Source organism: Tursiops truncatus, chromosome 1 (assembly GCF_011762595.2).
Source record: "Tursiops truncatus isolate mTurTru1 chromosome 1, mTurTru1.mat.Y, whole genome shotgun sequence".
NCBI lineage: Eukaryota > Metazoa > Chordata > Mammalia > Artiodactyla > Delphinidae > Tursiops > Tursiops truncatus.
In genome coordinates, this window is record NC_047034.1 from 33,975,546 (window position 1) to 33,991,906 (window position 16,361).

At 50.8% G+C, this 16,361-nt stretch overlaps 1 protein-coding gene across 3 annotated transcripts in view; it reads left to right on the forward strand.

Annotated features, from left to right (window-relative positions):
- Positions 1 to 841: 841 nt before the first annotated feature.
- The window catches only part of TMCC2 (transmembrane and coiled-coil domain family 2), a 36,976-nt gene continuing 21,456 nt past the window's right edge, over positions 842 to 16,361 (forward strand). Inside the window, exons 1-3 of one of the 3 annotated variants that reach the window (XM_033852472.2) lie at positions 1,428 to 1,564; positions 12,141 to 12,602; positions 13,293 to 13,823. In XM_033852472.2, coding sequence (XP_033708363.1) covers positions 13,320 to 13,823 — 504 coding nt within the window. In that variant the 5' untranslated portion in view covers positions 1,428 to 1,564; positions 12,141 to 12,602; positions 13,293 to 13,319. Of the gene's footprint in view, positions 1,565 to 12,140; positions 12,603 to 13,292; positions 13,824 to 16,361 lie in introns of all 3 variants that reach the window. The other 2 variants (XM_033852470.2, XM_033852475.2) reach the window with 2 other exon arrangements.

Sequence of the window (16,361 nt, forward strand, 5' to 3'; positions counted from 1 at the left end):
TGGGAAAAAGAGATTGCATTCCTTTCCTCTCTTCCATGTCTCAACCTCCTGCCATAAATACCCCTTCTTATTTAAAAGCTGCTTCACAGTTTGCAAAAAACTCTCACATACATTATTGTGTTCAAAAATGAAATACATTCTCATTTCTGAGCATAAAGCTGAGACTCATAAGATAGTTTACTTAAAGTGGGGGGAAGGGAAGGGGCGATGGGGCAGAACACCCGCTTTCTTCTGCTTGCATTCGCAGCTCTGAATGTAGGCATTGGTAGGTGTTTCAGGTCAAGCGTCAGAGGGGATCCGCGTCTTCCTCATTGAAGAGATGTCATAATGTGCAAAGTTAGAGCAAAAAAGCAGCGATGATAAGCATCCCAATTCGTCTCCTCCCCGCCAAATAAAATGAGTGGGTGGGGGGAACCCCGACAGAGTCCTTCCTGGAAGACTCACGCATCTGAGTGAGTTTTAGCAGATCCTCACGCATCTGCTAAAACCGCGTTCCATTGGCCAGCCGCCCCTAGTCTCTACTCCGCAGCCCGCTCTCTGCAATGCTAAAACACAGCAGCCTTGCCCTCCAGACCTCTCCTGGGGGATTGCACGATGCAACCAACCCTAAAAACGTGGCCGCGCGACGCCCCCCTCAGCCCTCCGGGCTTCCCATTGGCCCGTTGCCGTTGTCACTCCCTCCTTGCCTCGCCTTCCCCCTCCCGGGCCGAGGCACTGGGCGGGGTAGGTTGCGCGCTTGCCGCTGGCTCTGGCGGCGGTCGAGGCTTTGCAGCAGGCGGCGCGGAGGGCGGGGAGTGGGTCTAGAGCGCGCGCGCGGGGGAGGGGCGGGGCGCGGCGAGCTGCGGGCTGCGCTGCCGGCCAGTGTGGGGCGGGGGCTCGCGGCAGGGCTGGGGGCCGCAGTCGGCGCCGAGGGCTGCCGACGAGGACCTGCCCGGCCGGCCGCGCCATGCCTGCCGCGCCCAGCAGCCCGGCCCGCCGGGAGGGATGCGCTGTGCCGCCCAGCTCCCCTCCGCCCGGCCCTTGCCCTGAAGCAGAAAGTTTGGGGGCTGGGGGCTATCTCCTCCCGCTCCAATGACTGCCCAAGGACTCCTGCTGCCCAGCCTCGATTGTGATCTGTCTCCGCTCCCCAGGTCGTAATGAACTATTCCAAGCTGTAACCAAGGCTCCCCTCCTCTCCCCTCTCTCACCCTCCTTTAAAAAGGTTTATTTTTTTAATTCAAGAAATTGTGATCCGCCGACTCCCCTCCTCGTTAATCATTTAGACCCCGAGCCTCGTTTCTGAGTGTAAGAGGGGGTGCGGTCTCCCCCAAGAAGGCGCGCTGGAAGGACAGATTCCCCTTGCCGACCCACATACACCATGAAGAGGTGCAAATCGGACGAGCTGCAGCAACAACAGGGTGAGGAGGATGGAGCTGGGCTGGAAGATGCAGCTTGCCACCTGCCGGGCGCGGACCTCCGGCCTGGGGAGGCCACGGGTGCTAACTCCGCTGGCGGGCCAACTTTGGATGCGGGCGCTGCCGCGGCGCCCAACCCGGGTCCCCGAAGCAAGCCTCCCGATTTAAAGGTGAGCGCAGACCCTCCCCTTACGAGTCCAGCCGGCGACTTAGCTTTCCCCGCCCCACGCAGAAGTGCTTTAACAGGATAAAAGTGATGGGGAAGCCAGACAAAGGTCAGAGAGAATGAGCAGATGTTGGGCCAGACCCTGTGCTGGACGTCAGGTACCATTTGTGCCTCTTTCTTTCAGCTTATTTCGGGCCTCTGTGTTTGTTCCTCATTATTCAGCAGACGTTCTAGTGACTTACGCATCCAAGATTGTTTGAATAATGTGTGTGAAGTGCTATTCGCAGACAAAGGGCTGGAGAAATCCAAGATGCTAACTAAAAAGTTGACATCACTTTCCCTCCTGTAAAATGGCAGGGGAAGACAATGACAGCGTGGGAGCCCAAGCAAAAGACCGTTAGTTTCCTTTGCTGAATTAGTTTCCTCCTTTGGGGACCTTCCTGGAGTGAAGCTCAGTTTGTCCATCTGTGAAAGGGGAGTGTGGGTTTCTTGCCGTTAGGTGGAGCCAGAGGTTAAGCTAGTGCTTGGAGATCCCTGCCCGCTTGCTAAACCAACCCCAGCGTGGAGAACTGACAGGTGGCCGCTTAGTGCTTAGGCTGGCTTGGGGCCTCGGTTCAAGTTGCACACACGCAGAGCCGGCATTTAGAACCAGGATCCGAAAGAGGAGATTGCATGCAGCTGGGAGTCCTTTATTTTCCAGCCTGAGGTTGCCGAGACAATTATTGAGCTGTATTGGATGTCTCTATATTAATTAAAACAGCAGCTGTGATAAATAATGCACCTTTGCTGGAGCTGCCACAGGGACTGCAGGCTCAGGCTTCTCAAGCCAGCTCACCACAGTGGTGAGAGAGATGTCAGCCCAAGGAAGGAACTTAGATGCATCGGAGATTGATGCCTGGGGTCATTTTCTCCAGAGAGGGTGCAAGGTCTTAGCTAGGGGAGCAAAAGGACTCCGTCCGTTATGTTAAATAAAGCCTGTATCCTATGGCAGCAGCCACTAAGGAGCTCACCAGAATAAACCAATGACATTCCTCGTTTGGCCTGAGCGGCACAGAGTCAGGAAGTTTAGAGCGCAGGTGAGTGTGCTCTTACCTGTGTGTTACCTGTCTGTGTTTCTTGGGGAGGGGTGAGAACGTAACTGCTACCTCCATGTATGTACTTTAAAAATTTGTGGTAGTTATTGGAATGTGACCTCTGGTTTTGCTGCTGTCCTTTTCAGAGTTTTGGGGCTAGCCTTATGTCTAAGATGAGCTCCACTGGGTAGGCTGTGCGCAGGAAGTCCTTGGTACCTGGCACACCTGCCACTTCTGAGCCCACCCTGTGTGGTCAGGAGGTGTGGTTCCTGTTTTAACTGAGATGGTGAAGGAAAAGAGCTGCTCTTAATGCTGATGTGGGGAGGGGGCCAGCCTTCTGCTGCAGACTTCATCTTCATTCTGTGCCGATGCAGATGGGTCTGGCCAGCAAACCCTGATTCCTTGACCAGGTGGGATTCTCATGCTGAGTCCACGAGCAGCAGCCTTGGAAACTCCCCGACTCTTCAGCTCAGGCAGCACTGGAAACGGCCAGCTCCATTCATTCCCCCAGCTGCCTTCGTGAGGGAAGGTGGACTGGTTGTGGTATGGGGCTGCAGTGTCTTTGTCTCTGTAGATAAAGCTGCTTAAAGAAGCTCGTTCATCTCCACCCTCTTATACTCCCTCTCTTTTTCTCTCTTTTTTTTTTTTTGTGACACTCTCATTCTGGTTGGGGCAGACATAGCAACAACTCTACATTTGATGTTAAATGCTGACTTTCCCCGAACCAAAATTGTGATCAGGTGTGAGAAAAGATGTTGTCCTTCCAAGTTATCCTCCACCCCCACCAGAAAGCGTATCACCGAGGTGACCACTGCCATGTGGACCCAGGCTGGCAGCCCAGAGAAAACCTAGCTGCTGCCTGCTCAGTGGGAGCACAGGGAGACAATCAGGGCCTTTTCCTGTTTATCTCTGTCTGCTTTATCACGTGTTTACAGCGTAGGGACTTCAGAACCAGGCATGAACTTGGGGGCTGTCGCAATTTGATTTGCTCTGTGATCTCAGGCACATCACTCAACTTTTCTGAGCCTTTTTTCTGGGGGAAAGGGACCAGGAATATTGAAGTGTGTCCAAACTCGTTTACCAGTGCTGGCACAGTTTTCCAATGATGGAAAAATTCCATCTTCGGCTCTAGCACTGGGTAGAAGCTAACTTGTTTTAGATTTGATGGTGGTACCAAAACGGGGTAAGTTTGATTTTTAACACCCCCCCTGTCTCATACCTGTGTTTGGCCTGGAGCAACCAGCAGTTCTGGCTTGCTTTTGTTTTCATTTTAAACTTTGGAGATAGGAACTTTTGGTCCCTTAAGTCCCACTTCTGTTTTCTTGTGACAGCTCCAGGCATTGTGATGGATTAGGTGCAATGGAGGAAATCATCTTGAGAAAGGGGGAAAAAAAAAAAGGCTTTGTGTGAAGCACCTCCGAGGAAGTTGTGCAGAGGGAGAGGAGAGAATTTTGGTCTGAATGTGCGCTAGCTAGTGGCAGCCAGAGCTTTCAGGGACTCCCGTGGTCTCCCTCCATGGTCCTTCAGTGTTGTGGAGAACCGCACTGTAGATTTCTCCTATGGTGGCCCGGGATCTGTGATTATGGGGTGGGGAGGACCAGTGAAAAGAAGGAAAAATAATTAAGCAGCAATCTTAAAGGAGCACTCATAAAACTGTAACTGGATGCAGGTACTTTGGGGGCCTTCTCAGCTACTCCACACATTTGATGTGACCTTCAGGGGTGATCTCAGCAGACGCTCCTGCAACAGGAGCCCAACAATTCGGAGTCACATCCCCTGCCCGCTGTGGCTTGGATTCCTGTTGAACCACTTGAGTTCATGTCTTGATTCATTTGTGATCATTATCCAGTCCTTTGCTGCTGCCAGGTTCCTTGCTAGTTGGGAGGAGATGCTAGATTGCTGGTCACAGAGAGTGTCGGCTGACCAAAAGTACACCAAGATTTTCCGGCAAGTAAATGCAGTACCAGTGAGAGTGGGAGTGGGAGGGGCTCAGGGAAAAACTGCAGAAAGGGACACGAAGCACACGTTCCTGTTAAAAATACAGCATGTGGTAGATGTTGCTGAGGCCTGGGATGAGTGGCTCAGCACGAGAGTCAGCTGGCTCTGTCCTGATGCCTCTTAGAATCCCGAGGGCAGGGGAGGAAATCGCAGACCTCTCCATCTCTCCCCAGCCTTTCCTGAAAGGAAGGCTCTGGGTTTGCTGGCTGGAGGCCTTCCCCTAGACTTCCCCTGAGGTTCTCTTTCCCCTCACAAAAGCCCCTGCAAACAATTTCTCCAGGGATTTCTGAACCATACTAATATTTTTTCCTGGAAGAAGGGGGTGCTCTGAGTTGCACCATTCCAATCCTGGTTCGAAGTGCTTTTTATTTTTAATTTTTATGTATTTATTTTTGGCTGTGTCGGGTCTTTTTGCTGCACGCGGGCTTTCTCCAGTTGTGGTGAGCGGGGGCTACTCTTCGTTGCGGTGCGCGGGCTTCTCATTGAGGTGGCTCCTCTTGTTGCAGAGCACGGGCTCTAGTCACGCGGGCTTCAGTAGTTGTGGCACACAGGCTCAGTAGTTGTGGCTCTGGGGCTCTAGAGCGCAGGCTCAGTAGTTGTGGCGCACGGGCTTAGTTGCTCCGCGGCACGTGGGATCTTCCCGGACCAGGGCTCGAACCTGTGTTACCTGCATTGGCAGGCGGATTCTTAACTACTGCACCACCAGGGAAGCCCCTTGAAGTGCTTTTGACTCAGGACTCATTTGGGTTCTTTCATCCACACCATTCACTGGTCTTCCTGTCTGCTCAGAGTGAAGAGCGATTAGAAACCAAAGAGCTGAGGGAAAGTCGCAACTGAATCCTATATGATTCTCCTTGCTGGCTCGCAGCCTGTGCTGCTCACAGATGCGTCACCTGCGCCTGATGCCCCTTGTTTGTTCAGCGGTCCAATAGAGAGCCTGCCGGCAAGGGGTTCATGGGTTAACAGATACTGATGCCTTCAGCGGGGAAGGCATGTTTTAAATTGTAAAACACGACATCCATATAAAAGTGTCTGAAAACATATGTACCCCTTAAATAACAACAGCAAAACAGACACCCCGTCTACCTACCACCCAAATTAAGAGAGAGAACATTGACATTCCCAAGAAGCCTCTGCTTATTTTTATCTTCTTTTATTTATTTATTTTTAAGGCCCAGGGTTTTAGTAAAATTAATGGGCCTCAGCTTCTCCACTTTTTCAATGGAGAAGACAGGCGACTTCATGGGAATGCGGGCGGGATGGAGGGTTGTGTGTGCTCTGGGACCCTGAGGAAGGGTTCTGATGGTAGGGCAGGGCTCTATGTGGTCTTGCTGCATCATGAGGCCCCCAGCTCTCCTTCAGAAGTGATATGTTCAGGTGTGAAGATTCCCACAGCCTCAGGTGGGAGCAGGACCCCTGGGAGAGGTTTCATCAGGGGAGGTAGGATTGCGGTAGACCTAAGCACAAGGAAATGGGAAATCAGTCCTTTGGCAGCAGGCACTGCCTCTGCCTCCAGGCAAACAGGGTAAAGCACTTGCAAGAAAGTCATCCGTTGAAGCACATGTAAGTTTGAGGGTGCTTCGAGCATCACTGATGGAATCAGAAACATATGGGGTTCTTCAGAAGAGGTGCACTTAGAGCAAGTTGTAAAGGGTGGAGACGTTAATTACCAAAGAAGAGGAGAGCACTTTCTAAGTGGGGGAAGTGAAAGGGCACGTGCCAGGTCCCTTGTGAAGTCAGTGCCCTTTTTTGACTGGACAGCAGTTCCCCAGCCCTGTAAATAGTCAGGGACAGTGGAGGGTGGTGAAGAATGCAGAGGGTGCCTGTTTTTGTCCCACCTGGACCTAATGTGAGGCGGGCAGAGGGTCCTAAGGCCTGGGGTTGTCCCTCTCCTACCCCCTCTGCCATCAGGAATTTTCAGAGCAGCGCTGGATATGGGCTTGGGAGGAGGAATTGGTGGCCGACGGGAAAGCATGTGGTGAACGAAGCTGTCTGTTCTCCTGCCACATGTTGGGTTCTAGATGAATTCCCAGCTGCCCTTGTTCCAGTGGGAACTGTCGTGCAGCCTTGGCATTTACAGAATGTGCTGCTTTTCGTGTATTTAATTGTCTTAACTGCCAATCCCATTAACAAGAATCTCTCCGTCAACAGGAATTGAAACATTTGATAGGACCTGAATTTGGGGTTGAAGTTTTAAAAAAGTGTGGGTGTCAGGAGCTGGGGGAAAAATATCTCAGGTGGCTTCTCAGTGGTGGTCTTGGAGGCCAACTCAAAATTCATGCCTATTTTCATCTCTCCTCTAAGAAAGACATCTCGCTTTGAAATGCTCATGGATGAGGAGGGTGCATTCTTAGAATGAGGCCATACTAGACAGGGTCCACCTTTATCAGCCAAACACTTAAGCCTCTCTGCATGTTGAAAAGTTAAAACAAAACTGTTGAGGGATTGCAGTTATGTTTTGTGATTGTGTGAGAAAGACAATATTTGACTTTTCAAACCAAATGGCTAAAAGCTTCCTTATTCCAGCCAAGCTGGCTGAATGATGTCCACCTGGAAAACAAAGCTGGCTGTGAGAACATTAAGCCTTGACCTAAGCCATTTGTGAGGACAGTAAACACATTCAGGCTCCTGGGTCTGTGTTCATCTTTTTTTTTTTTTTTTTTTTTTTTGCGGTACGCGGGCCTCTCACTGTTGTGGCCTCTCCCGTTGCGGAGCACAGGCTCCGGACGCGCAGGCTCAGCGGCCATGGCTCACTGGCCCAGCCGCTCCGCGGCATGTGGGATCTTCCCGGACCGGGGCACGGACCCGTGTGCCCTGCATCGGCAGGCGGACTCTCAACCACTGCGCCACCAGGGAAGCCCTGTGTTCATCTTTTTCCAGGCAATTACTAAGATGATAGACTGAGACGAGGTTTTAACTGCAGCAGGAGGGATCTGGGTTAGACACAAAAAACTGTGTGAATGAGCATTTTAAATCTTTGGAAAAGATAGTTGTCTAAGGATTAAATCGCCTTTTTAAGATGGTCTTGTAGATGCACACAGTTTCCACTCAGAAAATAATTAAGTAGCAATGGCCATGTTTGTGTTAAGGTCTCTCCCCCTACTATTGGGGGCACAAAGATAATAGATGTTATAGCTCCTGCCCTCCATTTGCTCATGGAGGATTCCATCCAGAAGCAGGTGAAAAGTTGGATAACAGTTTGACAGAGCCGTGTCACAAGGCAAAACATGATTAATTGCGAGATGTGTGGTGCAGATGACGAGTTCAGAGCAGGAGTTCAGAGCAGGGTGGTGAGGTCACTTTAGACCAGCATGGCCAGACAGGGCTGTATGGGACGGGGGGCAGTGAACGGGGTGTAGGATAAGAGGCAGAGAGAGGGCACACCGCGAAGATACCTTTAATCAGAATCTTTTAGGACTTCCCTGGCGGTCCAGTGGTTAAGACTTCACCTTCCAGTGAGGTGGGTGTGGGTTCAATTCCTGGTTGGGGAGCTAAGATTCCCACATGCCTCGCGGCCAAAAAACCAAAACATAAAACGGAAGCAAGGGCTTCCCTGGTGGTGCAGTGGTTGAGAGTCCGCCTGCCGATGCAGGGGACACGGGTCCGTGCCCCGGTCCGGGAAGATCCCACATGCCGCGGAGCGGCTGGGCCCGTGAGCCATGGCCGCTGAGCCTGCGCGTCCGGAGCCTGTGCTCTGCAACGGGAGAGCCCACAGCAGTGAGAGGCCCGCGTACCGCAAAAAAAAACAAAAAAAAACGGAAGCAATACTGTAACAAATTCAATAAAGATTTAAAAAATGGTCCACATCAAAAAAAAATCATTAAAAAAAAAATCTTTTATGCTGATAAAAGTTGAGCCGATTCTGCCTTAAGATCTGCTGCATGAGGTCACCTTGCCTGACTTGCACTGGCTCAGGCAGAATTCTCTGAGCCTAAAGGAATGAGGAATTAAAATAAAATTGAGAATGGGGAAATCACTTGCCCCTGAGTTGAGATCTGTTTGTTTCATGTCAGCTGGGATGCTGGGGAAGAAAAAAATGCTTCCAAAAATCTTTCATCACTGTGTTTCTAAGAGAAACAGTTGCAGCCGCTCACTCTTCATCATTGTGGCCATCAGCGCCAAACCTGGGGTGGCAGTTCCTCTCCTGCTCCAACCCCAGGCTCCCCACCCAAGGCCTCCTAAGGGCAATTGAAGACTTCTGCAATCCACTTTGTATCTCCAGAGTAGGACTCTGTGGGTTTTTTTACAGCGATTAGCTCTCTAATGCTGGCCCTGTTTCCATAGAGACCCTATAAATAGAGGAACGTTGGCGACCTAGGCTTGCTAAGGCTCACGGTAACCCAATCACCCCCTGAACCCTCCCAGCCGGACCTGTGGTGGGGCAGAGGGAGTTTCAAACCCAGGCAGGAGGAGGGGATGTGCAGTCAGCGCTGTGGTCAGCTGCCAGGTGGGATAATTAACTCTAGGTTAGTGTCACTTTTAAAGATCCTTTCAGCTCTAATGGGAGTTGTTAAGAATACAGGGACTTGGAGGAATTAGAAGCTGCTTCTGGCTATTTTAAACCAGATGGTGCCAAAGTCACTGCACCCCGAAGCATTTTACTTTTGACCTCATGCAGCTGTGTTTGCAGCTTTTGGAGCAGACTTCCCCTTTGGGGGACCCACACCCAGGGAGGAAAGGGGATGAAGCCTAACTGTTCAGAGACCACAGCCTTCTCAGGAAGGATCTTTCGGAAACCATCTAGCCTACGCTTTCTTCCTGAGACGATGATAGCACTCCAAGGAGATGGCGTCCTTTCTGCCCTTTAAGATAGTTCAGGGAAAGACAGCAAGCTTCTGTCATTTACCTGCCCAGGTACAGGCACCTGGCCTCAGGATGCTCTCCATTCTGCCTTGCTTCTGGCCTCTGGGCAGTTCTGGGACAGCCCTTGCTTGTTCTCATGGATCAGGAGAGCTGTTTGTGTCTCATCTCTAGCTCTGAAACGTCTCAGCTCTCTTTTCCTAATAAATACATGGCTTCATTTGGCCACCAAAATGGTTTCTGGCAGCTGGGGAAAAGCAATAGTCAATGTGGAGAAGCAAGTGACATTTAGTAGCTGGAACCTGTTAGTCAGAGCAGGTGGTGCTTTCTGCCGCGTTGGTGGCTGAGTTCCCTCAAGCTAGTCACCATGGTTTTCCTCATTTCCAAAACTTGTGGCTGGTTATGTGTATGTGCTGGTTTCTTTTTCTTTCTTTCTTTCTTTTTTTTTTTTTTGAACACTTACTCACCGTGTTATGTCAAAACTCCTTAACTCTCTCCTCCCTGACACCCACATGCAGAAACAGCCCAGCCCATGTCTTATAAGTGAGGAAAAACCCCTGCATTTGGTGCCATCTCTCTCCCCCCATTATTCTTTGTCTTCTTTTTTGTTCTTTTCCCTCATCTCTACCATAGACTTTAGCAGACTCCTCAGCGCTGCTGGGGCAAAGGTCCTGGGGTCACCCTGGCTTTCCTTTACCTGCAGAACAGATGGGAAGGTGGGAAAGGAAAACCCACACTGGTTACAGGTCTTGCCCCAGTCCTACAATGTGGCACGGGAAGATTCACCGCTGCAGTTCAGGGGGCGGAACCCCCCATGGCCCAGGCATGTTTGTTTTGTTTTGATCCTGCCTGTGATGCTGTTCTGGGACACATGTAAATACTGTATCTGCTTTAGTCTCGGAATCAGTGTGTGAGCCAGTGAAGGTAGCTTAGACTAGAAGTTGGAGATTCTTCCGTGTGACTGGGATGAGCCCCTTAACTGTGCTGTGCTGCAGTTTCTTCATCTGCAAAATGAAGACACTGATGCTCTGTGACATCCTGCCTCCTGGGCTTAGGCTAGCGTCAGGTTAGAGTGACAGCACACATTGGAAAGCACTTTGAAAAATGCTGTTGTATGATAGTAAAAGTCATTTGACCAAGGATTTTAGGATTCAAAGCAGTATAGCAGACAGTGGTGGCTGCTGTCCCCAGCGCCTGCCCCCTTCTCCTGGGGCTCAGGGAGAGGAAATGCCTTGGGACTCCGGTGCCATCTTTTGAAGGGAACCCTGTATCTGAGTGGATGTGGAAGAGGGGCCTCAGTGTTGGAGAAGCTAGGCTAGGAGTGGTGGGGAGAGGAGAAAGAGGCTTGGAATAGAATATGCTAGAAAGACAATTTGGAATATGTAATGTGACCATTTAGCAGAAGTTGCTGGGCAAATGCCAGAGCCAGCTGGCCCCATCTACAGTGCCTGCAGGATGGTCTGCTATCAGCTTGGGCCCAACGAGGAGGAGGGTGTCCTGGCCTGTCCCTGGTCCAGAGGCGGCAGGATCCGGCCATTTCCGAGTCCGGCGGAGTGCACGCCTCAGTCCGGCCTGCCTTGGACGGGGTGGTTTTACCCTGAGCAGACTCTGCCTCAGGCTGGCCCCGAGGAGATGGTAGCTCCCATCGGGAGACCTGGCACTGTGAAACCTAGCATCTGCGGGGCTGCCCCGGGATTAACTTCTTGAGAAGGAGTAATGGTCACCTTAATTTCCTCACCTAAAAATGGAAATGTTGCTGCTGTTGCCTTTATTAGTTTCTGGGAAAATCAAGTGAGAGAATGCAGGAGAAAGAGCATATTGAAAACTGTAAACCGTTAGTTCACGGTGAGCTGTGATGATATAACTTATCTGGCCTGTAAAATGGGTTGTACAAGGGCCCCACCTACTTTGAGGATTGTGGGGCTACTCAAACGAGGTGAAAACGGAAAATCCTGCACTTTGACGTAATCCGCAATAGTGTGCATTGTTACTGACATCAGATGTAAGTGCAGCTTACATCGTATCAGTAGTGTCTGCACAAACCACGCTGAGGTGTAAAGTTAACAGTGAGAGTGGGGTCAGCTAATTCAGAAGAGCTGAGGATGGTTTTCTCCTTGGCGTCTGCATGGTTCAAGTTTTCTGCTCTGTAAGTTTGTTTCTAGAAAAAAAAGAAAAGCCAGTACTTGTAATTCTTTGCAAGGTTTCGTAGATGACCGAGGCTGCCTCCTGAGGTGATGAGTTGTTCCTTACAGATGAAGACATTGAACCCCATGTGGCTGGGTTCTGAGCTTCCCTCTCAGGAGTTACAGAGTGGGCGTTCTCACCTGGTCCTCAGAGTCCCACCCCTCCTCCTGTTGGCTCTGAGGCTTTCTGCCGAGGGTTCGGCTCCACCACATGAGCCGACCCCCTGACAGAAGCAGCTGTCTGGAGTTATCCCACACGCTGCCTCACCCTGGCCGGGTGGTTGGGCCGCCTCTCACTGAGCAGTGCTGCCTGGGGAGCAGGTGGAACATCTCAGCGGCAGAGCTAAGAGGTAAGGCTGGGGCCAGTGCAGCACTGGGCTCCAGAGCCCCTTTGGTTTGTTCCAGTCTGAGTGGAAAGACACTAAGACTATATTCTGATTGTCTTCTAAAGAAGTGGTCACGTTACCGACCGCACTACAAGGTATGCCCATTGAGGTAGTTTATTTACTTTTTTAACATTTACCAGTTTATTATACAGGATACAGATGAACAGCCAGAGGAAGAGGCACATACGGTGAGGTTTGGAAGGTCTTGAGTACAGGAGTTTCTCGGGCCCTTGGACTGCGATGTGTCACCCTCCTGGCATGTGGAAGTATTCACCAACTCAGAAGCTTCAGTAAAATTTATTTTACGGCTATGTCAGGAATGAGATTGGCTATAAATAAGAGGAAATTATTCTAGAGTTGTACAGATAAAGATAGACTTGTTTATTTCATGAACCAAGAATCCCAGCGTAGTCATTCACAGCTGGGTTGGTGATTCCATAAGGCCTTCAAGTTCCCAGGCCTGTTGTTGGGGACTTTACCATCTGTGTGTAGGTCTTCATCGTCGTGCCAGTTACTTGCAGTTGCAAGACGGCTGCTGCATCTCCAGGCATTGCCTCCACGTTCCAGATGGGAAAAGTAAAAAGGGCTAGTACCTTTATTAGGTAAGCAAAAGTTTCCCCAGAAACGCTCACCTTGCTTTTCATTGGCCCAAACTATGTCACGTGTCTACTCGTAGCTGCAAGGGGGTCTGATGAAGCAAGAATTTTTAGCATGGCACAATAAGGCCATGCAATTTGGTAAGAAAGAAAGGAGAATAGTTATTGGTAGGTCATTAGCAATATCTGCTACAATTGTATAACCTGATTGTATGACCCTGATTTTCCCAGTGAGTGTTGCAATGAGGCGTCTTTGGAAATGGATGCTTGGTGGGCCAAAAGAGCATCTGGAGGAAGGACCTAATTGGAAGGAGAAAGGGACTAGGGGATGGAGGGAGAATCAGTCCAGAGGGATAAGCCTCATGAGCCAAGTGCTGCCCGCATGTGCCACTGAGCCCCAGACTATAGGCACAAGGATATCATGACCAGTAATCCTGAACCGTGTGTGGATTTGGAATGTCCTGTGGGAAGCCATACAGGTACATTTCTTTGTGAATGAGAGGAATTGGTCTGGGTTGCCACCTTTCTGCAAGGTGACCTTTAAGGCATGACAGGACATTCATGGGGATCTTCCAGATTCACATGGCTGTAGGAGCTACACTCATATCCCAGGAAGGGACCCCTCACCTCTGCCCGCAACCGACTAGGCGTTCGAGAGCTTTCCACTCACCAGATTCTTCATCTTTCCTCCTTAAGAAAATCCAGCAGCTCTCAGAGGGCTCCATGTTTGGCCACGGCTTCAAGCACCTGTTCCACGGCCGCCGCCGGTCACGGGAGAGGGAACACCCGACGTCTCAGGATTCCCAGCAGCAGCATCAGCAGGGCATGTCCGACCATGACTCCCCGGATGAGAAGGAGCGCTCCCCGGAGATGCACCGCGTCTCCTATGCCATGTCCCTGCACGACCTGCCCGCCAGGCCCACTGCCTTCAACCGCGTGCTGCAGCAGATCCGCTCCCGGCCCTCCATCAAGCGGGGTGCTAGCCTGCACAGCAGCAGTGGGGGTGGCGGCAGCGGGGGCAGTAGCCGGCGCACCAAGAGCAGCTCCCTGGAGCCTCAGCGTGGCAGCCCCCACCTGCTGCGCAAGGCCCCCCAGGACAGCAGCCTGGCCGCCATCCTGCACCAGCACCAGTGCCGCCCCCGGTCTTCTTCCACCACTGACACGTCCCTGCTGCTGGCTGATGGTGGCAACCTCTTGGCCGAGGAGGCCGAGGGTCTCAGCGACAAGGTGAGGCGGGGCAAGAGGAGGGCCTTCCGGGTCGGGGCTACTCAGAGGCAGGAGCCACCTGCGCAGGGGCCTCTGGCCTTGAGGACCTGAGCTGGGGCCTGGCCTGGTGGGTGTGGACACACTGCCATCTGCAGAGCTGTGTGTCTCATTGAAGGAGCCAGAGATAGGACAAGCCAAAAGCAAGAGATGATCCCCAAAAGGCTGATTTTTGTTTGTTTGGGGATTTGTTTTTGAAAATTATCTTTTGCTCAGGCTGATAGTAATTTTGGTTTGTTTTCCTTAAACATGCTCTCAAGAGGTAATACATGCAGTGGTTGAGAGCACAGTCTAGCATCAACCCTGGCTCTGCCACTTACTGCCTGAGTCACTTAATTTTTTTGTACTTCAGTTTTCCCAGTTGGAGATGGGGATAATAATAGTAGAATTGCTCTAGGATTAAATGGGTTCATATATGTCAAATACTTGGAATGGAGCCTGGCGCAGTATGGTTTTTAATATTGTTACCAACCAAAGAAGTTAGAGGAGGAATCCATGAAGGGCTGTTTGGTAAGAAGAAAGTCTAGTTTGGTACTTTCTGAATCTCTATATTCATTCTTTTATTCATATAATAAGTATTGATATTTCTTGCCTACTTGTTATGTGCTATAAGAACGAATAAGCCGGAGGTACTGTTCTCACTGAATAGAGGGGAGACAGACTGGTGAATGGACAAGATAGGGTGATGAGGCTGTGTTGAGGATACGGGAGCTTGTTGGAAAAGACCTTCTAGAGGAAGCCATCGAGCTGAATCTTGAAGAAGGAGTATAATTTAGCCAGAGAATTGGGAGGGAGGGTGGGGGGAGGAACGGTGTAGTGTGTACAAAGGCAAGCGAGCTGATGCCAGGGACTACCCGGGGTTCATTGTCGTTGGAGCGTCCAGCACTTTTGGGGGCTGACAGGTAGGTAGAGGTTAGGTCACAAAAGGCCTTGCCATGTTGAGTCTGGGGTAGTGTGAAGTTATCAAAGGGTGTTAGGCAGGAAAATGGCAGGAGGAGGTCCCTTTGGGTCTTAGTGTAGACAGTAGGTTAGGAAGGGGGACAGGAATGGAGTCAAATAAACCGTTATTGGAGCTATTGCCGGAGTCTAGGCTTCAGCAGTGAGGATGGAAAGTCAGAGATAAATTCAAAAGACCTTTGGCAGTTCTCATCGATAGTATAGGCGAGAAAGTGGACATGGAAGACGAAGGAAGAGTAGAGGAGGACTCTAGTTTCCTGGCTTAGCAGCTTTAGGAATGGGGCATTCTTTAGTTGAGGAAACACAGAAGGAGCATGTTTTGGGAGCCAAGTGATGCATTCACTTTTGGACACGTTGAGTTGTAGGTGCCTTTGGGAGCTGTCCATCTAAAGAGCACCACCTGGCAGTGCCTTGGGGGAGAGGTCTGGGCTGGGGCGAGCACCCTGGGAGCCAGTACTGAGCTTGAAATCCTGGGTGCGATGAGACGGTCGAAGGACATGTGTCGAGGGGGCTGAGACCAAGGACAGAGACGACGTATAGGGGACAGAGTAGCCAGGTCTGCAGGAGTGAACCTGGAGAGAAATGATGCCGAAGTATAAGGAGAAAGGAGTTTAAAGAGGGAGGAAGTAAGTATTCAACAGAGTGAAATGCAGCAGGAGTGACAGGTCAGATCTGGATTGGGAAATGTACGTAGATAGTATCAAGCAGTGGGGGTCATTGATAACTGTGGCAAGTAACTAGTTTTAGTAGATTGAGGAGATGGCGGAAGTGGAGGGTCAGCTCTTCCGGGGAGGAGAAAGGAGGCCAATATTCGTTGAGGCAGTCTGGTTTTTGTTAGTTTTTAAAAGATGCGCAGGGAGGGCTACAGATCACTAGTAGGCCAGGAAAAGGGCTTTTGACTTTTTTCTCTAGTGAGATGAGAAGTCATTAGGTTTTGTACAGATGAGTGACACCCTTGAAGAAGACCGCTCGGGCTGCTGTTTGGAGACAAGGCTATGAGCCACAGCGTGAGCAGGGAGTCTGGCTAGAAGCTGCTGGAAGCCTCCAGGGGTGAGGTGGCAGTGGTTTGCTGCAGGGTGAGAGTGGAGGAAGTGGCTGGATTCTGGATTTGCTTCAGAGATCAAGCTACAAAGGTTCCTGATGGATGTGGGGCACAACAGAAGGGGAGCGGGCAGCGATGGCTCACAGGTTTTTGGCCTGTCAGCTGGAAAGAAGGAATTGCCGTTAACTGAGTTGGGGAAGACAGCACATGGACCAGATATCTGGAGGGGCTGTGGGGCAGCAATAAGAGCTAGTCTTTGGACACGTTACGTTTGAGTTGGTTGTTGAACATCCACACGGGGAGGCCAAATAAGCAGTCAGATGTTGGAGTCTGGAGTCTTGGGAAGAAACCCAGGCTGGAGGCAGACACTTGGGGGTTGTCAGCATGTAGAGAGTGTTTAAAACGATGGCACTGGACCATCTGCAAGCTTAGTTTTAACTACAGAGAAGTCTGTGCCAAGAGTGAGATCTGGATGTGTCGGCTAAAAGGGAAACGTGGCCTTG